This window comes from Acanthopagrus latus, chromosome 12 (assembly GCF_904848185.1).
Source record: "Acanthopagrus latus isolate v.2019 chromosome 12, fAcaLat1.1, whole genome shotgun sequence".
Lineage (NCBI taxonomy): Eukaryota > Metazoa > Chordata > Actinopteri > Spariformes > Sparidae > Acanthopagrus > Acanthopagrus latus.
The window spans coordinates 8,810,109-8,834,301 of NC_051050.1; the positions used below are offsets into that span (position 1 = coordinate 8,810,109).

Consider the following 24,193-nt stretch of genomic DNA (forward strand, 5'->3'; position numbering starts at 1 on the left):
CCTTTCTTTCCTGCTTTTTAGGGCCGAACGTGGGTCACAGCTGGTCTGTGCTGCTGTCGTTTTAAAAAATGTTTTGTTCGGTCAAACTAAGAAAGCATGCGCAAAAGCATCACCATCATCAACTTCCTGATTACTGCCTCAGCACAACAAATGCAGACACACAAGATCTCAAATTAACCTTCATTTGTATCCCCATTGTCTCTCTCTGCGATACTAACAGACACTGTCAATTCTCTCTCTCTCTCTCTCACACACACACACACACACACACACACACACACACACACACACACACATAGCCACAGCCACATTCGTAGCCACAGACAGGTCAGCCTTTTCGCCGCAGACTGAAACCACAAAAATGTCATGGCTGTAACAACAGGACAGCCAAATGGGAGAAATTAAGAGGCTTTGTTGGTGCTTAGACGGAATGTCAAAACACATGTTATGGATGAGTGTGTGAAGTGAGGGCTCTTAGAGAGAGAAAGCGCCGGAGAGAGGAGGAATTTTTGTTGTATTGATGTATTAATCTCTGAGTGTGTGTTTCTACACGATTTCACACAGACATAACATAGAGACCTAATATCGGTAAATTCACCCAAAAACATCCTCACACTTATGCCCAGCCAGACACATATGCATAGACACATACTTTAAGTGTGGATACAAATAAAAACACGTGTTCACACGCGCACACACACACACACACACACACACACACACACACACACACACACACACACACACAGATTCATGCGCACACATAAACACAATCCAGCTATAAGCCTGTCTGAAGACTGGCTATAATGACATCCAGGTATGTTTGCTCTTCATTTTACACGGCTCATCGCAGCTCCAAACAGGGTATCAGCACAAGGGGGGAGTGTGTGCAGGTGTGTGTGTGTGTCTGACTGTGTATTTTTGTGCACACACAGAGATCACTGTGTTCATCTCTATGGCAGTGTGTACTTGTAGACTGCTTTGGCCATGTGTGCATGCTGCAATATTTGTGTGTTTGATCCAATGTGTGTGAGCTCATGTAATCAAATGTGCATTAGTGTGTCCTTGAGTTTGTGTTTGCGTGTGTGTGTGTGTGTGTGTGAGAGCAGACTTTGCCCACATGCGTACACAGAGCTTTCTCCCTAGCTTGTTGACATTCCAGTAGCTTGGCCTCTCCGTCTGCTCCAAACTCTGCACTCATTCAAAACAGACCTCCCGTCTTTTTCTTGCACACACGCACACAAACACCTTTTTCTACCTGCTACCAACTGACTGAAAACACAAGTGCGACAAGAGTGTACATGTTTCCCTTGTCTTCCATCTCTACAACAGTGCTCAGGAGCAGAGGATGTGCTCTGCACTGTTCTGTACATTTTTAACGAGGCAGCTGGCTAGATGTTTACTGTTACTAAGATTTTGAAAACGTTAAAGCTGTTTCCAGCAGAGATAAGGTTATGTGATGCTCTGTGTCTCACACACAGGCACTTTGCTGTCTGACTCTCACCTGAGAATTCTCCTCAAACTTTTATAGTTTCCGTGTGGTTCTGGCCACGTTTGTTCTTTGCTTTCCCGTGCAGCTGTCACTCAGACCTGCAAGCCAGCAGCCTTACTTTAGTCAACAAACCCCTCTTAGTTTAATTATGGTACACTGACAAACTGAGCCAAGTGATGTATACCATAGAGTTTATTCATTCATGGATGTGCTTTATTCAGCATGAAACTCACAAAGAATGTACGGTGGTAAAATTTGAAATCGAGTAGTAAACTCTGTAACATTAAGGGATGCATCAAGCCCTTCCCTACAATTGCTACATTGTGAATGTCAAATCCATGATTAAATCGGCAGGAGTAAAGCCACTTTGCTTCCCTCTGGCTGTTCACAGCTAAGTCCTGTGGTGTGCTTGGCTAACAGAGCTAACAGCTAAAGAGAGTGTGACAGCTAATGGACAAGCACAACAGGAATGACAGTTCTGTTTAGAAGAACATTAAGCCTTTAGACAGTAAACTGCCATTAAATGTGACAACAAAACAAAATTATAGTTGATAACTGTACTGAAGTTCTGAGAACAGATTGGAGTACTTTTAGTACTGTTAAGAGGCCAAGTTTTGATTTTAGGAGGGTTTACATTCACTTCTTCTATTGTTTTCCATGGACAGTTCAGGGACTGTGGTGAAACTAAATGTCAGTCCTGAGCCCTGAAACAAACACTAATATTATTCATAGGTGATTGATTATATTGTCTTGTTACTAAATAAGTTAGAACTAGATAGGGATGTCCAGTTTCGGCTAATCCAGGTCAAGGTTTACAGTAAAAATAACAAAGATGGAGTCACAACGCCAAGCAATTTCTGGGAAATATACACTTTTATGCAAATATAAATATACTCTTCACTACACAATACCATTTTTTCCTCTTGTCAAAAGCAGGTGCTCCGAAGCGAAGGTATGCACTTTTGCCCGATGATGGTATTTTGCACTCCATATCAATTCTGTAGGCATGAACATACATGAGCACACATGTCTTACACTCAATGTTGAAGACAGGGGCATTCATGTCTGCTGCCATTGTTGAAGGAAGGCTTATTCAACATTTCCATCCTTTTGAGCACATACAATCCTGCATGCTTTACCTCTCTGCTATAGGTGGGAGTGTTCTCGCCTCTGACAGTGAGTAATGAGGTTTCTTGCAAAATTGAAAAAAAAATCCACAATCTCAAAATACATGATAATCACAAGTCAGGTCAAAGAAAAAAAATAAAGACATTTCTATGTATATATATGTGTGTGTGTGTGTGTGTGTGTGTGTGTGTGTGTGTGTGTGTGTGTGTGTGTGTTTAAACATATTACTTCCCACACTTGATGAAGTGATAGACCTCAACCACAAAATTTAAACACATTAATATAAGCTGATGGTGTTTTTAGAAGAACTGGCCTCAGAATGACGAGAGACAGGTGTGACAGGAGTGGCGTAGTATGTGGTAGTATTTGTCAGCGGCTTTGGTCATTTTAACCACAATAGCCCAAAACTGTTTATTTTTCTGCTTTTGAAAAGTTCTCTGACAATGATTGTAGAAAAAGTGAATGTTTGAGCTCCTGCTGCATTTGCATTCATCACTTCAAAGTACTGTCTGAAGTGTCAATACACTTACCTGGTGTGCAAACTGCATGTGTTCTGATTCTATCATGGCCACTGCAGTTAAGCGGGGCAGTTAGCACTGAGGACATGATGAGTCACAGTGATGAATGATAAGTTCCACAAAGAAAATTTGCTCCGAGTCAAGAAATTATCCATCAGAGCTGTTGCTTCTAAATGTCAACGAATCCATAAGAAAGCTGTTCTCTGCCATCACGGCTGCCATTGTGTCTTTTTCTATTATTGTATTTCAGGTGGATGTGCGACTGTGTAAAAGTCGGGGATTAATCCTGGGACCTTTCTCCTGAAGGACCTCATGACCTTCTCGTAGAAATGAATTTAATGTATGAGAAGGGAAGTTGAGGATGAACGAAGTGGGAAAGTTCGGCGCAGACTTATTGAATGTCGATGTGTAGGAGACTGGAGAGAAGGTGAAAGCATTTCATGGCTTAATTTGCACATGAAAATGGCTGCAATTGTTACCCTTCTGGTCCACCCAACAGCTGTCACGAAATAGCACAAAATACTACTAAGATCATATTGGACTGGATGGAATTTGAAGCACAGTAAAAGGGTTAACAGTGGATATACTGAACACAAATACACCCCAATGCATTTTTTTTTACAACATTTAACATTCTGTTTTATTCAGAAATATGTGGTAAACAAACCGTGTACACATCTTTGTGCGAGCACAAGATTGATCATGAAAAGTTGTGCAAGCTTTGATCTCTTTCAACATCACAACAGAAAACCATGGCATGGTTGACTTGCGAGCTTTATTTTGTGATATCCACACAGCTCTGATGGAAAGCTCACTAAAACTTTGAATAAACTAAAATTCATAACCAACAAATATAAAAAAAAACCAAACATATTGCTGCAAAATGTTTAACAACAGTACACTTATTTTGATGGCTGGCAAATCATAAAAAAAAGCCTCATGCACATGATACACCCTGACCCATGCTGTTATCTTCATCTGTTAAAGTCTGGGCTCATGACACAGTTTAATTTTAGGGAATATGGAGATGAAAACACTCTTCCGACACACATGTAGAGCCGTGCAGTAAAAACGCTGAGAAGACAAACGGGTGGTCAGACCAGGGCAGACAGACAGCATCAGACAGTGGGCAGATTGACAAAAAGAGAAAATCAATAAAGAAGAGTTAAGCTGGAGCCACTTTAATATTGTACTCTGTCCTCTGTGTGTCCAGGTTGCAACCAACCTCCTGCTGCCAAAGAGAATCCTCATTTCATCTCCGTTCATACACACACCCCCACAGAGAGTAAATTACAGTCATACACACAGATCTTTATTTATTTATATATATATCCTCTCTATATAATGACACAAATTCTTAACATTTTGAGAAAAATCAATGCCTTTGACTCAAAAATCAGTAGATCAGTGCATTCACCAAGCCCAACATCTGCTCTTACAAATGCACAAACACCTTTGTAGTCTGTACGCATCTCCTAACACTCCTGTCTGATGCAACACAAACACTCAGATACACACACCAGTCTTCAGGGACATCAGGCTTGTGTTCAGTCCAAATTAATATCACGCTATATGCTCTCTTTACCATCATGAACGTATTGGGTTCTCTTTGGGTTTTCGTGCATGTCTGTGTGTGTGTGTGTGTGTGTGTGTGTGTGTGTGTGTATATGTATGTGGGTTCCAGACACGGGGATAGGGCGGATTTCAGCAATGCTGGCCAGTATTGATAAGAAACCTAAATCCCCTACACATTCTCACATGGATAACTGAGGCTATAGACTTCATCTATAGAAAATGCAGCTTCCACCAGAGGACACAGATAGGACATGTGGATGTATGTGAAGTAAAGGTGAAGCAGAGAGGACATTTTTTTAAAAATGTTTATTCATTTATTTATTTATTAGTTTTTATTCCAGCCATATAATATATTTTTGGTTTTGCTAAACCAAGAACCAACACAGTATCTTGATACAGACATCATGTTTGACTACAAAAGCAAATGATCTGAGTTTGTCTTGTTATTAGTTTAGGATTACAGTTAACCTTTCCAAAGGAGTGCTGAGCAGCGTGAGAAACTGGAGCAAAACAATAACAGGGGCAGAGATATGCAGCGTAAAACTGTGTCGTTCCCATGGCTCTTATACGCAGACACAAACACACACACTCCTGCAAGATTAAAAAACCACCTTCGCAGTGTGCGTGAGTGATGGAACAGGCCTGCCTCAATTCATCACCGTGCATATACCGCGTGTCTTGACATATAGGCTTTCCTGGTTTGTGCGTGTGTGTGCAGGAAAGCGGTACGGAGAACTTCAGCCAGAAGGTTAATGCTACCTCTACTAGATTACCTGAACTGTGTGTGCATGTGTGTAAGCTGCTGTGATAAATATGGTGTGTTATCGATTTGACAGATCAGACCTTATGTTATCCCACAAAAGAAATATGCCAGACACACACTCACTGTACAGGCAAGGTTGGGTGTGAGAAGGCTCAGTTTGAAATTTGATGTTGCATCAATATGTTACAATATTCTCGCTTGGATTTTCTTCTTTGTGTGTTTGTTATTTTTTAAACCTTAACGTGATTTTGATATGACCTATGGCGTTTATTATATTTTTTGCTTGATTTTAATAGCCACGTACAGCCTTGCAGTATCTGGTAAGTGTCTTGCTAAAATAAAGATTTTTATTTTTCTTCTGCCACCCCTTTTTTATCTGGAAATGAAACAGAAACTTCACAAATGTAAAATATTGTCGTAAGTATACTCACGGGCAATTGGCCAACAATCAAGTCAGAATTTCCCTCCCTTCCACTCTCCAAACAATAACAACAAACTCAGAGGTAGCAACTGAAAAATGACAATTTACTCTAACCTGGTCGCACAACAAGCCAGCAGCTCCTAGTATTTCTTAGGCAATATAGCCATTTTAAGGATGATTATTATTGAATTAATGCTATTCAAATAAAGGAGAAAAAGAGACCCAATACACCACAATGAAAATGGACAGCCAGACCGTTCATGATGATAGGTCTGGTAATGTTAGAAACACAAGCTTTGAAGAAATATGGAAGTAAAATTGGGAAAAACTTTCAATTTTGTTTTTGACTTCTTCTTGTTTCAACTCATCATCAGGCTTTCTGTAGGTTCTGTACTGCAGTAACAGCTCACCAATCAATAGTCTGCAGGTGCTCTCTGCCCTGACACTGCTGTTTGGAAAGAAATCCTTGGCACTTTATCCGGAGATGATATCACCCCATTGCTCTCCCTAAATGACATACCTCATCGTAATCCCATGACCGGTCACTTATGACTATGACAGGACATTACACTGCATAATGGCATGTTAGTCCTAGTGGATTATACCGTGAAGTGTCCCAAGGCAGCGCCTCAGCTGCAGGTCTGACAATGACAGAGCAGGCTGGGCTTCTGTGTCTCGCTTAAGGGCACGTGGTTATTGTACATCGCAAGCTTGTTATCTATTAATAATGGAACAATATCCCAAACCATTAGGCCAAAACTTGAGGCAAAAACACTCAGTGAAAACTCGGCAGCCACTTTCATTTTCAAAATCTCATTATGTGTTTGAAGTAGGAAATTACTTCTCCCGAATGAGCTTGTATCTTTTTTTTGTCGTATGTGCTTTTTTGGGACATTTTCTTTTTATCATGAAAAGACAACATATAAAGCATTCGCAAAGCTGTCAGCACTCTGAAAAAAAAAAAAAAAAAAGCTTGGGAGTCTTTGCACTAAAGGACAATAACTGAAAAAAAATATTTCTGCTGTAATGGTGGACTGACCTCCGAAGGCTAGAAATTCACAACAACAAGCTGACACAATGTGATGCATCAAGAAAGTTGCTCCGCATTACATTTCTCCTCATCCAGTGACTCAAAATTCTCCCAAATGGACTCAAGCCAATGCAGAAGCTCATATGGTAATTAATTCTCGAAAACTAAATTAGCATGCATGTGTTTAAGTCGATGACGTTTTATGCACTTGCATATCTTCTCCCATGCAAAGAGTTTCTTGTCACCGTTACGATTCTTTAAGCCTCTGCAGACTTTCGATATCTCTGAGCTGTGGCTAATGTTTTGTCAGCATGATGGACAAGAAAGCTTTGGGAATTTGAATTTGAAAGAAGTGCAGGGAGGCTATTGTCCCCTGACAATGCAGTATGAAGGTTTGGGGAGCTAATGGTTTTCAGCGTGTAGCCATCCCTACACAGGAAATCACACTTCAGCATGGACGGATAGGACTCTGTCCTTGCACAATGTCATAGGCAATAAACAAACATGGGCTTTAATGGACGGACATACACACAAGCATGCGCACACTTTTCTTCTGCTTTGCTCTCTTTTGTTGCCTCTCCTCTACAAGGACACACATCTCTTTCAGAAGTGTTGTTGTCCCCCACCGCCCCTCCTTTTTTTTTTTAAAGTTCAGTCGATGTGGCTTTCTTTCTTTGCTATACAAGTATTGGCTGACAGCGGTGCTATATACCTATAAATCCTCTTTTCAAAAGTTTTCTAAAGAACTATGAAGTGACAAAGACGTAAGCACAAAGTGACAGCACTAGACAAACCTTTGTTATTTCAGACTGCACAAATACACACACACACACACACACACACACACACACACACACACACACACACACACACACACACACACACACACACACACACAAATCCTCTAGACTGAAAACAAGCAATCAAAAATAAAATCCACTTCTATTTCAAAGACATTTTCATTTATATCATTAATTGAATGATCCTATCCACGCTCCATCCTGCGTAGGAAAATGAAAAGCAAAAATTGAAGGATATTAAACTGTGTAAGAGCACCCGACTAAATTAGTTTAGGGCAATGTCCTTCTCCTTAATATTACTTTTGTCAATATGTCAAATGAATTTCCTCAGGCTTTCATCTGTCATGCACACAGTTATCTGTTCCGTCCAGAATATAATGCAGCACACCAATTTAATTTTGAATGACATATATTCATATTCTGGCTGTAGACACCTTTTTCCCTCGCTGCTTTTTCTGATCTGACCTCCCTCTCGCTACCCTCTGGCTAATATTTTTACATCTATGAATTGAAAGTTTTATGTTGGCCAAACCAAAGTTGTGATTGTTGGAACAGTATAAATGTTAACTAGGACAGCTTTGGTGGGTTTTTATTCTGATTCTGTGAAGTTTGATTGAAGTGTGTTTTTCCTATGATAATAAAAAAAACTGTTCAAGTCTGGTGGATTTGGCAAGAGCAACACAGTGGCAGTTCCATGATGACACTTTGAATGACAATCCAAGCCTGTCAGAGGGAAAACAAAACACTTGAAGTCTACTTAAGGCCTTTGCATACCAACTTGCACAACACAATGAAACAGTACTCACTATACTGGAAGCAAACATAAATTCAGCCAAAGATTTCTGCTATCCAGCTGAACCTCAACAGTGACTAGCGGTATGTCTAAAGCATACGCCAAAGTCGAAGAAAAGAAAATATGCAAAAAAACAAGGAAAAATGGATTACAGACAATGGTTTTGGAGTCAGAGAGTAAACATGATTGACCTGAGGTTGTATTTATTTTCAAACATGCAAGGATTTCAGGCGATATAAAGAGAACTTGGTATGCAAAGGCATGATGGCGAAGTTGTCCTAAAGGATTATGTTGCAGCCAGTGCTGCGGCTGCTTACTGAGCTGATTTACATGGCCATTTCCTAAATTGTTTGTACCCACCACCATTTATATGACAACATATTTAAACATGGATGTAAATTTTGCTGTTCTTATTAAATCTTACGCACCACTTACTTTCACACCATACTCTATATTAGGTTTCATTGTTTTATCTTCTAGTTATTTTTTTAAAGGTTTTTCCTGGCGTTTATTGTTCAATTTTCATCCTGCTCTCACTTGTTACCCTTTTTTTTGGCTTATTTGAGTCAAGTGGAGTGAATGCAGTTGAGACGAATGACAATAAAGTTGAGCTAAATTGAATGTGATGAATGGCAATATTTTCCCCCTGCCACTCCTCTACTTTCTCCCTACAATGCATCATAGTGAAGCCTCTCAGTTCACAATTGATCAAGTTAAATGTGTATATTTAGAAGTGTTGCACCATTTAAGGTTCCAAGATCCCTTTTAAGTCTCTGGTGATTCAGTTTCAATGTCTTGGAGCAAAGTTTTATTGTGAGTCAGCATTAGCCAAAAACTCTGCTCATACTGGCTTGAATTACATTAGCTTCCTGGCAACATTAACTTATTGAAGAGTCTATCAGGAGGAACTGGGGGAACTAGCAGGAGCTCAGTAATTTTTATGGCATGAGAAAACACAACTTGAGATTTAATGGGCTGGAATCAACAAAATGGCTCTGGAAACAGAAAATCTATCTTGCAAATGGTCACTCAATTCAGTCGAGGGGACACTCTGTTCATCTACAAGTGAAATGCCGTTTTTAATGACTAAAATAAATTGATTTCTTGAGTTGATTTCATTGAAAGTGCAGGCAGCGTTTTTGTTTTCAATATTGACTCTGCCTTGGTGCCCTCTCTTAAATACCACGAGTGGATGATCAGGTTTCCTTATTACATTTAAATGAGAAATAACCACTATTATGTACAATTAAAGCAACCGTTTTACACATCTATCTGTCCATCTGTTACACAATGGACAGTAGTCATAATAAAGGATGCATGAAGAACACCAACATTACTTTGCTTTTTATGCAGGGGAAGAGAGAAGAGAGCAACATCTCTTGTAGGTTCTTTCGAAAATAAAGACTTCCTCTCATGAGCAGTGTTACATTGAAGAAATTGAACTATCACATTATATTTGAATTACTGTGTTGTGGAAGCGAAAGAGCAGAACAAACAATTAAGGATAAATATACCAACCCAAAAAAATGTATATTCAGGAGGCCTTTCACACAGCGCGATATATAGGATGGAAAGAAAAAAAGTGCCGTGCTTTCTTTTTGTATTATGGAGTCATTGGAAATACATTGAAATCCTTTGGAGCCAAACACAGTGTGCTGGAACTACTGCCTCCTCAAACGTCAGGTTAATAACTGTAAGATTAAAACTCCTAATCTCCCCAAATATTTACCTCTACTTTACCTCTACTTTTATTTCCCTGCACTACTGTTATGCTCACACGCCGATGCAAAAATGCAGACACACAGACACACACACTCACTTATTAGCTGCACAACGGGGGTAGTGGAAAGTTAATCAGGGCATTACGAGAGCCACATGGAAAAGGTCACTGAAGCACGCGCATACACAGCCACCCCTTCACCAGATCTCTCCCATAGGTTAACACGGCGGCTTTTAAAGAAGATGCAGAAGACATATAAACACCTGTATGTCTGGAGTCACGTACTTTAACCCACCAACCCACATACTTGCATATGCAATATGGAGTTAGGGCAGTAAAGGGGTGGCCGAGAAATTCCTGATAGGATTATAATGAATGAGCCTTAAGAGCCACTTAAAAGGAAGAGAAACAGACTAGTGTGTGTGTGCAAACATGCCTGAGGAATTACAACTTTTAAGGATGATTTGTCACAATTAGTATGTGATGGAAACACTGCTATTTGTTTAAGGTGCTGCATGTATGCTTAAGTATATGTATGCGTGTCAATGTGTGTATGCAAGTTCATGACTCAGAATATAAACGCTCAGTATCAAAATTTATTGTTTCATCTCCAAAATGCTAAATGCTGTCTGACCCTGAAGCTGTCGCAGCACTCTGTTCACTATTTATTTGTCATTAAACACTGGCTGCCTGTGACCTGCTGTAGGCCTCATTAGAATACACTTCCATTAATGACTCACATTAGGCAACACACACGCATCAGCACAATGATTTGGTTCTTTTAATGAATTCTATGAGCCAGGGTGTGAGTGTATGCCCCGGCTGATGCAGGAAAGTGCTGCTCAAGAACTGCTTCATCCACGCGTCCTCTTCAGTCTGCAAACACATTCATCTCTGCCCGCTGTCGTTCCAAGGGCATCATATACCGAAGTAAACATCAGCTGTAACTTCAAATAAACAGTTGCTCAAAAGGTGCAATATGTAAGAATTGGCCATCTGTTGATTCAGACTTAAAATAAACACACAGCATATCACCAGGGTAACAAATAACTCCTGCTATTTGTAGCTGCCATCAGCTTGTAGTTCAGTTACTGTGCAGCTAGCAAAAAGGAGCGAGAGCTCCGGCCACTACATTCTGTTGATAATTCTAGTTTAATAACCTAGAATAAATCTTTAACACATGGTTGACTAAAGAATAAGTCAAAAAACTTAAGTTCAAATTTGGTGATTATCAAGTGTTACCAAACCATCTGCAGAGCTATGAAACAACTAAACTGCTCCACATAATGTACAGTAGTATACAGGGTGACATATTTTTAAGACGGGTGGAAATCAAAATTGATTGTTGGCTCAGACACACAACCTTCACACATGAGACCAGATTTGTGTCCTCTGTGTGTGTGTGTGTGTGTATATATATAATGTCAAACATATACAGAGATCTTTTGTGTAGAACATTTTGTAAGGGTAAATGATTCCATGAGAGGTGGGACAGAGACTTGACGAGGAGAATAGTGTGAAAAACTAATGCAAAGGCAGTAGGAAGCAAGGAAAACTGATCATGCTCCTTCTCAGTTTTAGAAGGCCATATTAGAAGGACTCTAAAATTAGAGTTGAGGGGGATCCGTGTGGGATCAGTGAGTAATGTAACAGTGTTAGTTTGGATTTGCTCGCAGCAGCATAGGGATGTCAGAGGTCAGGGACGGTCTTACACAACTGTTACTATTGTCTTCTAGTCCAAGGACACTTCAAAAAACAAGCAACACTTTTTTCAACTCTTAGTCAATGTTCCTTCTTAAAAGGAAACAGAGCTTTGAAGCTGAAACAATTAGTTAAATATCTCTCTGCCAATATATTAAAACAATATGCAGCAATTAATGTGCTGCCTTTTTAAAAAAACATTCTGTGACTCAGACAATATATGTGCTCACTTGAGGATGATCAATACTCCTTCATTGAGGCTCATTTAAATACAATGCAGTGCTCAATAAACTATCTCTGTAGTTGAGGAAGGCTATTGGGTCACTCATCTGTGCTTTTTTTAACAGAGAAAAAAATGTGTATGTACAGTGTGTAGCTGCTTCAGACTTTTGGAAGGAGCCGTCCGAGAGTGAGAGCGAGAGCGAGAGCGAGAAAGAACCTTGATCAAAGCTTTACTGGGAATCCCTTTTAAAATTTAATGAGTTGGAGCTGGACAGGACACACACACACACACACACACACACACATACAAACATGCTCAGACAGTGAGATTCTGAGATTCCGTATCTTAGCATAAAGGACTGTGATTGGTTGGAAATGGTACATGACCAGACAGATGTTATCAGACAGTCGGGAACCTTGCGTCTATACTGGATCAATGACAGACCATTCACTATTAAACAATAATGGATTCCACGGCTGTTTGTTTTCTCATCTCTTGCGTTTTGTTTCTCGCTCAAATTCATGACACACGTTGAGGCAGTGGAAATACAGGCTGTTTACTGTTTCAGTGTGTGTAGCGCAGGAAAGATGGTGGGTGCAGCCCAACCTTTCTGTTAAAGGGGAAAAAAAAAAACTATGTGGCTTATTTGTATTTCTTTAAACCACTGACAGCCATCTTGAGCAAATCCTCGGGTGAAGTGACGGTGGCAGTGTACCTGAAAATCATGTCAAGGGGAACTTGTTTTGCACTTGAGGAGGTGAGCCCTGGCGTTAAAATGGCTAAATCAAACAGCTGCTATCTTATGTACTTCTGTATCATTAGCAACCAGATTGGGGTTAGGGTAACTTGCTATTTCTATCATGTAAGATGCTAGCTTGAAAGTGGATTTTCCCAAAGACACGGTGATTCTCTGAGAACAGGAGGGCAGAGAACAGAAAGGTGGCTAATGACAAGCTTGTAGCCACAGCCCATACCTTGTATAACTGATGAGTGGGACTAAGTTTAATATAATTCAATCAAAACACAACCCTATCCCTTGTGTGCTCAGATTTATACTTTGGAATGACACCGTCTAGTAGTTTAGTAGTTGTGAACGCTACGTGCACAGGTCAACTGTAGCACAACAATGCCATTGGTTTGAAAACGCGTGGATATGTGTGATGAAAAGCACAACATTTGAAAATAGAATGGCTCTCAGTAGAGAGCATACCCAATGCTGCCCAAAACGTCTATCTCACAATTTTAAATAAAGCAAGAAAAAAATCATGGGCCAGTCCCTTTATCTGGATCCACCACAAAAAGTTACTGGGATTTTTTTGGGCTGAGAACCATCTGAATTTTGTTGTTTTGTAATTTCCGTAGTTTTTGTGTAGTCCTGCTGACAAACCAACTGACAAACAAATGGACACAGATGACAACATTACCTCTTGGCAGAGGTAAGAACTTGCTTGTCATGACCTACTGGAGACCCTGGTGCCAAAGCACTTGTAAATCCATGTGCACACAATCTTGCAAACTATAATGAAAGAGACAGCCTCTCTCCCCCTCTCTCTGTCTGTATTGTGTATTACAACATCACCCTCTCACTCCTCTCCCTCCCCTCTCTCTGCTCATGCCACTTACAGTGTATTGTATTAGCACTCAGATCTAAATTATCATCCCGTTTTCCCTCTACAAAATACCTCTTTCATATGGCCAAGTCCAACCCCTCTTCAGTTAAACATCCAGCACCGTAATCTAGGCACCCAATCAGAAGGCAACAACATAACCTCTAAATCAGTGTCAGTCAGTTACTCTATTAGCTGCTGTATGCTCTCAGTGTCTCTGCAATCAGAGGGGCACTCAGTCGGCCAAGTGGTCACTAAGTCTTCAATCTGCCCACCTGCCGATCCTCAAGAGGAGAAGCAATGCTGTTACATGGTGCAGACCAACAAGAATCGGTTAGTTACTCGTTCATTTTGTTTTTGAGTCTTCTTTTTGGGAAAAAAGACATGCATCCTTTTTTTTTTCCCTGATGACAGAATGGGATTAGCATTACTTCGCCTCCCTGCCAGTCATCCAGTCAGGCTGTCTGTAATCCATCTGCCAATCCAGTCAGTCAATCAATGGGTTGAGCTCCACCTTGAATTTAATACAAAACAGCAAGCCAAACAGGGAGCAGTGATTACACCGAGTGCTACTCAGGATAATGAGTGCAACCAAGGTTCCCTGCCGGCACAAACATGGCTTACACATACGAGACATACAAACTGACACCCTTCACAAAGACGTCAGTCTTGGTGCTCATTTACTTATTTACAGCAGCTGTGTGTTTTCTCTGATGACACATCAGAGGGCTGTTAAATCGCATGAATAATTGATCACAGTTATCATTTTTCTTTTGTACTGCTAAAAGTGCAGACGAACACAAATCACAAACAGCAGATATTTCATGTGCTTTCATCAGAAGAACTTGTAGTTTGGCCAGCATATTGTGAATTCTGTCAGGGGAACTTGGTGATCTAAAATCTCTTATTGCATTGTAATTAAAACAAAATGACTTTTTTGTGTTTCTTGCATTTACTGGTTCTATTTCATAATTATGGACAATTAGGCCTCTTGAGCATAGATGGTCATGTAATGGGTTTTAGCATCTCTTTTGTTCCACTCCTTCTGTGTAGTTATGAAAATCACTGGAACATCAAACCTAACTGAGAAATACTCTTGACTAAGCAGATTGGTGGGCCTTGTTACAACTGTTGCATTTGCAATACTTATAAATAGTCATTAGGTGAAAAAGCTACATTCTAACATCAAGGGAGCATTTGCAATTACATTTAATCTTGTTCCCCACATGACATCCTACAGGGCTGTGGGATGTGATCTAAATCGTATACACTGCATTTTCTGTAAATCCAACAGTCACTTCACAAAAGTTCTTACTTTGGGTTAACGTACGTGTCATCACTCACATTAATTACATATGTTAACTTACTTTTGTTCCATAAATTTGATTATTATTATTATTTATTTATTTTTTTAAGAAAAAAAAAAGAAAAAGTTAACCTTGATTCTTGGTCACATAGTGGTCACAAACTCCAGTCTCTAGAAGGAAAGTTTTGTGAATGGCCTATCCAGCCATTCCCTAGCTGTTCCCTAAATGCTCTTTTTCTTTATACTGCTGGTTTGAATATTCTGTTCTTGGTATTAATGGTATATGAATCATATCACAGCACCCTAATATTTCAAGCTTCAGATGACATAAATACATACATTACTGATGTGTAAACACTGTGTTTACTGGGGAAAGAGATAAACAGCTGCCTGAAAAGATGAATAATTATCATATAACTACACCTTTTTAAAATGGCACATCTTATTTATTTATCTATTTATTTATACACACATACACTCAATTTTGGAGTGTTTGAGCATCTACACATTCAGCTGAATAGGTTAGAATTCACTGTCATGCATGATATTGGGGACGGGCTAAGAACATATTAATTTAATTTCAACATTTAACATGATCCATTTATGAGGGTGGGGATAAATAAAGCTGCAGTGTAGCAAAGCGTACGCCCCAGCATGTTAGAGAGTCGTAGCAGCACGTGTCGAATGCTCAAGAAATAAATACAGCTTTGACAGCTGTAATACCATGGAATTAGTGTGAGAGTTAACCTCCTACTCTCTCGCTGTCTCTCATTCGCTCCCACTCCCTCTCCGTTTCCTGAATCCTTTTTGCTCTTCCCCCTCACGCTCCTCATTTTCGGAGTAATTAGATGGAGTCGTTGTGAGGTAGAGAAACCCAGCAAAGGGCAGGGATGAAAACACACAAAAACGTTTAGTGATGGTGGTGTAGCGTCAGCTGGAACATGATGTCATGGCCGATAAATCTGCTGTTGACCACTTGGGTGATGGATTGGGAGGTGGGAGTGGAGGAGAGGCAGGAATGGATCGCAGGGGGGGAATGATACAGTGGGAGGAAGTTATTAACAAATCACAAAATTAAAGGGAAAAGGAAAGAAGAGCAATATGAGAGGAAGTGGGGGTGTGGGATGGTGTGGACGGTAAAGAAGTGGAGGAAGAGCACCAAGTAGAGAGGGAGCGAGATAGAGGAGGGAGGGAGTGGAAATAGCGAGGCTCGAGGACATAGACGGGAGAGGGAGATGCAGCGAATGATTATGAGTGGAAACGCTTGTCTCTCAATCAGGATATGGACTCCCATAAATAACATGCTCTCTCAGTCAGCAGCATGATGTCACCATATTCACACACTCTTCTCTCTCTCTTTCTCTCTCTCACTCACACACACACACGTATCACAAGGCGGAAATGGTGGTGGGAGGAGCAGATGTAGCAGCACTGTTCCTATCATAGAAAAACACAATCAGAAATGTTCTCAAACTCAAAGTAAATGAACTCAGCTGCACCATATTTTCCAAATTCTGTGTTTTAGTTCTTGCGGTCTCATCCTACACTACCAGAGGCTCATGTACATTGCTCATTGGTATTCTTGTTGTGTGTGCTCTTGGTATTTACTGTGTAAGGCAGCTTTATAATGACATTGTATCGCTTTGGTGAGGACTCAGCTATACTTTAGGATTAAAATGAGACAGAGAAGAGCGCACACTGAGAGAAGGATGAAGAATGAATCAGGGAAAACAGAGAGAGACTATTAAAGATGCGGGCAGAGACGACAAGAGATTAAGACAAATTGTGAAAGAAAATAAGTCTCATTTGGACCATGAATGCGATCAATCTTCAGGTTATCAATGCATGAGAGGCTTCACTTTGTATGTATTGTGAATGATTGTATCACCACAGGAATAGAATAATCAAGAGACATGCAGAGCAGCCATGAGTAATGTGTTTTGCTTGAAATGTATGTATGTAGCCGGGAATCTTTTGGAGCAAATGGTTAGGTTTAGGAAATCATCATGATTAGGGTTCAGATATCTAATATGTTATTTCAGTTATGATGTAGATGTGTTTGTTTAACTTAACCATTCAACCCTGACTTCCTCAATACAAAGACGGTCATTATTCTATTGCACCTGACTCGCTCCTTTCTTACCATTATTATTATTACAACGGCTACGTGAGGGTGCCACCTGTCAAGAGACCTAAACCTATGTTGTTGTTTTTGTGATGAGGCCAGGCTACTATCCATACTGAGAAGACCCAAAGACTCCCAGGGCTCTTGTATTGTGCATGCTGGCTCACTGACATGGTTTACAGGGACACTTAATGGAATGGAGCCATTGTTAAGGTTTATTTGTCACACCTGTTCTTCTCCTGCTTTGTCTAAATTTCTGCTGTGAAAAGAAGACCAAACTATGGTGAATTTTTGTTGGGACTAGGACTCTAGGAACCAGGTGGGCCCCTCATGTGTCTGCCTAATGCATGCTGGAATAGTAAAATTGATAGATACGTGGATTGTCTACTTTAAAACAACATAATAAATAGGCATGTATGATCTATTTCCGCACTCTCTTGACCCATTTGCTGGAGTTTAACAGTGCTTTTATGTCATCGCTTTGAGGGCAGCTTTAAGTAATTATACACTAACCCTGTAATTGCACAGACTAATTTTTGCATTTCACTTTTAAATAATGATAGCTTGTTTAAGCTGCAATTGTCTAATTAGTTTAATGAGATATAAAACCAATGTTGTGTAAAAGAGATGTTTTTTTTTATGAAGCCAGTGCGAGGCTGAACATTACTGCCAGCAGGGGTAACACGATGTTAAATGTATATTGTCTAGTAGATCTAGTCTTCTTGACAATACAGTGTCAAATACTGGGATCTGATTACTCAAAGGTGGTCAGTCAGCAAACACTGATGATGCTACCTTGTCAAAATGAGACTATACTGCCTATGTTCTTGCTGTAACATGCTCTATTTTCCATGAACCTTTGTTTAGCAATCTAGCACTTATAAATGAAAATCGTATTGATCCTTGAAGGGGTTTTTCTCTCCTCCTTGACCACAGGGAGGTTCAGGGTCAACACAACATGTCTGGTACAAGTTTACATTCAGCATATTGCTTAGGGACAGCAAGCAAATACTAAACAGAGGCTATAAACTTGGCAAATATTCAGGAAATTCATATTGCCCTCCTTTTGCTATTGGTCTGTTTGATGTTTGTTGTTTGTTTGATGATAGCATTGATTTGTTCCCTGAGACTAAAGCAATGCTTTACCGTTTCCTATGGATATGAGAGATTATGTGTGTATATGTGCCTAAGTAATATACTATAAAATAACTGCATTTTAACATTCACCTCTCTGACACCATGTTTCCAACGCTCACACACTCTTCTTTCCTCATCTGTTGTGTATTCTCTTGTGTCTTTCCCCATATCTGTCTTGTGTCGTTTCCTCCCACACCAGTCCCCCTCCCCTAAAAACATCTCATCATCTATTCCTTCTGGCAATCAAAAATCAAATTCGCATTCAAGGAAACTTAATTGGCATGACCTCTGAGTCTCACTCCCTTTCCTCTCTGCTGGTTTATAGCTTTCAATTATTTTCATTTTCCTCTGTTGTTTCAAGGGATGTTTCATTAGTTGCCTGTCATTTCTGCTGCAACGGCTTCCATCTTAGAGTTTTTCTTTATTTGAATCAACATGACTCACATTACCAAAGCTGAATGGAAATGGCACATTGATAGAACTTTCCTCAGAAAACAAATAAGGTTTCTCTCATTGCTGACAACATGATGTATGTATTTATACACTTTAAATAACATATACCAGCATTAGTCAAGTAAGTATCTGGTTGATTTAGTTCACTGTTTTACATCTTTATTTCCCTGAACCGTAGGTTCACATATTGTTTTGATAAAGAGCAACAGCTGCAATAAAACAGCTATAAAAGTAGTATTGCTGATTTCACAATAAATGGTTTGGTTTGTTTTTACATCACGTGACAATAACAACTTTCCTGATATTAATCAACACAAAAAAGTGTTCCATCTCAGGCCGTTTCTGTTGTCTACTTTTCGAATGAGCTCCTGCCATGTTTGCTCCTCCGTCTCATCTTGCTCCACTCAGTCTCAACCTCTGTCTGTTCCGTCTCTCTTCCACTTTCCATCCCTCCTCCTTCCAGACACTGAGTCCTGCATGTGTGGAGCTTGTATCCATTTGTTTGACTCAGTCTGCGGATGTTTTCTATCATTGTTTTTCATTGTCTTTGTTCGGCAACGCACTGCTGTCATTAATTATGAAATCTCAAATGGATTTCCTATACACTCCGAGCACACACAAAGGCAGTGTGTGCCTTCCTCTGTGTGTGTGTCTGTGCAAACTGAGTCAGTACAGAGAAACAGAAGGGGGATGAACTCTCTTGTTAGGTCTGACTGCGCGTGTGCATGAATGTATTGCACTGTGTGTGTGTGTGTGTGTGTGTGTGTGTGTGTGTGTGTGTGTGTGTGTGTGTGTGTGTGTGTGTGTGTGTGTGTGTGTGTGTGTGTGCGTGTATTACACACTTTCTTCCAAGCAGGGCATACCCCAGGGAATCCTGTCAATCAAACTGGCTGGCAATTTGTCAGAGAAACAAGGCTCTTTCCAAGACAGGCAGATGCATATATGTGTCTCTGTGTGAGTGTAGGGAAGTGTGTATGTGTCTGTGTGTGTCGGCAAATGTCCATACCAATGATACTGCTACTGTTATATGGTTGCATATTTGCCTTAAGATGTCTTGGCATATACAGACATATCTGTGTCTTACAGGATTTCTAAGTGTGCATAGGTGTGTGCATTTGTGTGGTGTGTATGTAGCATGGAAAACAAAAGGCAAGTGATAGACAGTGACAGCTACACTACAGAGTTAACACACACACACACACACGCACACGATTCCTCCCAAAGACAGGACTGACAGCTCTCTTTCTTCTCTTAATGCTATTCATTCCTTCCTCTATCCATATCTGTTATTCCCTGAAGTGTTCCTCTTTCACATTTTTTTCTCTCTTTACTTTGCTTCTTCTCCCTGCCATACTTTCTTTCTGCTCTTCACGGGAAAATAAAAATAGATAAGAACCGATCAGTACCCTGGCTTTACCTTATATTGACAATAAATATAGTTAATAAATATAGCTATATATAGGGTGTTTGTCAGAGCAAGATGTTCTGTTATTTGTTTCTTTAAGAAATACGTTTATTAAGGAATATAAGATACTATCATAGCAACTTGCTGTTTCTGAAACCATGTAGAGCTGTCACGGTTATCATTATAGGACACTGTTTGTGTGCTGAATGATGAAATCCTGACTTTTTCCTTACAGAACATTTGGTGCACAGCGTTCATTTTCTCAAGCACACTTAACCACCCAACATCAATTGTTATTCCTGCTGACTTTCATTCACAATCTGTCTGTTTCTGTTTGCCTTCCATCCTTTCTCTATTTTCTCAATTCCTTCCATTCCTCAACCACTTCTTTTTTTTTTTCTTTTCCCTCTTTCACCTACCTTCTGTGCTGCTTTCCCCTAATCCCCAAAGACAACATTTCCACGTCCTAAGACATATGTGCTCTGTTTCTGTGTGTGTGTGTGTGTGTGTGTTTGCACATTTCTCTATGTGTGTATGTCTGACCCTCGTGACACAGTGATGTGCGTCACTGGGGACTTATTGACTTCCTTAGACTCTTTCTTTGGGTCAGCTGACTCGAACAGACTGACTGCATTGGCTAATAAGCCAAGGCCACTCTTTACTAGAAGTCAAGTGACAAATTGACGACCCAGTACAACACAAACACACACACACACACACACACACACACACACACACACACACACACACACACACACACACACACACACACACGTGGTCTAATTTATGGTCATGCATGCATGTGTGTGAACCCTCAGAAGAGCTGTCACAGCATTGAGTAACCATTTTCAGCTTCTACTTTTTGAAACCTCCGTACACAAATCATTTCAAACATGCTCATGATCACCAGTGGACCTGAGTGGCCTCTTTGTTCGAACCCAGATTTGTTATGGAGGTAGCCTTGGTAATGTGGCCAAAATATTAGCACCATGCGGCGAGGGATGACAAGCTGATTTGGTCAGCTATTATTTCTCTGTTTGCGAGTGCAGAGAAGTGAATTCCAGCTAAGCTCTCGAAGAGGTACATTTCCATTTTCCTGACGCACCTTTGACCTCACAGCAAGGCATCAGCTTCTGGCCCAAACGGCACGGAGCAAACACGGCTAATATCTGCGTTTGAAACTCACAGTGAATCTTACTAAAGTCCACGAGGGGTCAACTTATTCACAATAACAACAACCAAAACCAACTTAAGAAAAAAACAGTTTATGCTACTACCACTGCAGATTTACAGCCGCATTTTATAAAATCACTACAAAAGAAGACCCCTTGATCACAGAAGAGGTGAAATCAATTTAAGCTGGGCAGAGTTGAGAGAGGTCGAGTGAAATGTAGTCGAGCATCAGTAGCACCGCATGTAGTTCAGTGAGAATGCAAGAGGGCAGAAATGATAGATTACAGAAGAGCAAAGAAAGAGTAGAGTGGAGTATGGGAAAGTTGAGAGGAAGACAAGAGCATTTACGTCCCTGAGAAGAGAAGAAGAGAAAAGAACACTCGGGTTTGACCAGACAGGATAACACAGGGAGAAGAAGAGCAGGCCTCGGCGGATAAGAGGTACAGTTCCGGGAAGAAGAGGAGGAAGAAGTAGAAGGTAAAATGCGTACTCACCAAGCTGACTGCGTCTCTGAGCATAGGCTACCACCACCGCGGCCAGAACCACACAGCACAACGATGTCACAAGGTTTGCCATCTGTAGACACACACACAGCAAAGTCATGGGCGTGAGCGTGTGCTGGAGACAGGAGAGCCGGCGAGTGAGTGCGTGTCCGCCTGTCGTCCTGATTGACTGACAGACCCATAGACGCCTACAACACCATGGAGGAGATGGAGAGATAGCCGCTTCCTGTCCTCCTCTCTGTCTCCTCTCACTATAATAGTCCCTTGAGTGGCCTTTTCTCTCTCCCCTGCGTTTTTCCCTTCCTACTCCTAAAAACTCCTGTCTTTCAAATGTCAGCCCTCACTTCTCCCACTGTTGTTATCCGTTTGACTGTATAACCTCTCATTCGCCTTCTTTATGTGTATCCCTCTCCCCCTGTCTTTTTCTTTCTGTTCATCAGCCTAATGGGTCCATCCTCTCTGGGATGGGCCATGGCCAGCAGCTCTTAAAGGTATAGTACGCCATAAACAAACGCACAGCTTTCATGTAAAACAGCAGCATGTCGCAGGCATCCTGTCGGTTTATTGCGCTTATTGATGAATATCCTCTTAACAATCTGACAGCGCCCCTGAAAATGATGTAAGTCTATCTAGTCTCGCATGTGTTGTTTGCTGTATAGGCTGTTTTTGGACCGAAGCACTTTTTCAACGTATATCAATCTTGTCTTTTCAATCTTATATGCACAAAGTTTAGCTAATAGGCCTAGCCATTGGTCATGTGCCAGCTTATTTGTGTGGAGAACTTTGGGGCAAGAAAATAAAAGACAGTGTGTTAAAACTTCTATAACTGTAGCTATAATTAACACTTTCAGTGAATCTGACTGCTTCAGAATGTAAGCTTTCATAAGAGCCGGAAAAAACATGACGATCCCAATGATTCAAGAACAGCTTTCAATTTACTTTTACTGACTGGGACACCATTTTAGGATAAAATAACAAACTTAAGGTATTATATAAGTTAAGGCACAATAAAGAAAAAAGATGGAGAAGGAATGTAAATGAACAGAAATGCAAACAAAGACAAACAGGTCTAAGGAGTGGTTGTGTGCTGCTGATTTTTTAGATGATCTAAGTGTTTGATCTGTGTAGCCACAGGTTGCCAGACACAGTTGGTGAGAAAAGCTTTTCGTTTGGTAGTGAACAGCGATGACAGCAGGCATGGCGCCTAGGTGTTCTTCATGGAATACTTCCCTCATTCAACTCCGCCTAAAATTTAACATTTCTGCTTTTGTACAAACGTAAAAGATATGTGTTAATTAGTCAGACTCCGCACGTTCCCTATTGTGACACTGCCTTTTTGCTTTCTTACTTCCACCGAGAGGTGAAAGGTCAGAAGTTGAGGTCAGCTCCGACATAACTACACCACTGGAGCTCGTAGGGATTCACCATCGTGTTCAAGCACACTTAAGCAGAGCAGACGCCTGCCAAGAAGGGGGCTTGAACCCAGATCCTCCCATTAAAAAGTGACCTCTCTCTTCTCTCTCCGGGCTATTCCTCTGTCTCTTCCCCCTCTGCTCAGCGAGGAGAGGTTCTCTTACAGATGAAGGTTTTCTAAGGGTCTGCTCACTGCTGAGAGTGACAGCGAGTAAGGTGTGTGTGTGTGTGTGTGTGTGTGTGTGTGTGCACGCATGTGTGCAGAGAACAGAGTGAGCGCTCTAAATAGAGGCAAAGAAAGGGAAGTGAATTTCCTTGTTCTTTTGGTACAAGACTCCAGCTGTCACAAACCACTGTCATCTCCCATTACCTCCAAGGTCTTTGTTTAGTTTTCCCCCCTTACTTTCTTCTACACGCTTCCACTTCTTAACTTTTTCTTTAACCACTACTTTCAGCACTCACTCTCTTCAGTACAGCCAGTACATATCCCTTTATTTTCATTCTTTCCATTCCAGCCCTCGCTACTTCTGTCTCTCTTTGTTAACATTGACCATGAACACCACTACAACATGTTTAAGCATCTAAGAAGGAAAGAAAGAAGGATGCTGAGCAATGTTCAGGAACATGAAAAAGCTTTTACAGTCCATCTGAAATGTCAAAAGGCAGTGAGACAGTCAAAGACATTAACCTGCTCAGAAATGTTTTCATGAACTTCCAAACCACTGGGGTTTTAAAGAAATAAGCTTTGACACTTTAAAGAGCTTATTACAGCAGATAACAAATATTAAAGTTATTAAATTATTAAAGAATCTGGAGATTTCAACTTAACATAAATTGTGCTTTGGTAAGTCAAAGCAAAGCAATGAGGGGAAGGTTATCCTCATCAGAGATCATTAAGATAACTAGC

At 40.5% G+C, this 24,193-nt stretch overlaps 1 protein-coding gene across 2 annotated transcripts in view; it reads right to left on the reverse strand.

Moving 5' to 3' along the window:
- cntfr (ciliary neurotrophic factor receptor) overlaps nucleotides 1-24,193 on the reverse strand; it is a 228,740-nt gene that overhangs the window by 116,158 nt on the left and 88,389 nt on the right. For both annotated transcript variants that reach the window (XM_037118120.1, XM_037118119.1), the window contains one exon: nucleotides 21,865-21,946. In XM_037118120.1, the coding sequence (XP_036974015.1) occupies nucleotides 21,865-21,946 (82 nt within the window). The remainder of the gene's footprint in view (nucleotides 1-21,864; nucleotides 21,947-24,193) is intronic.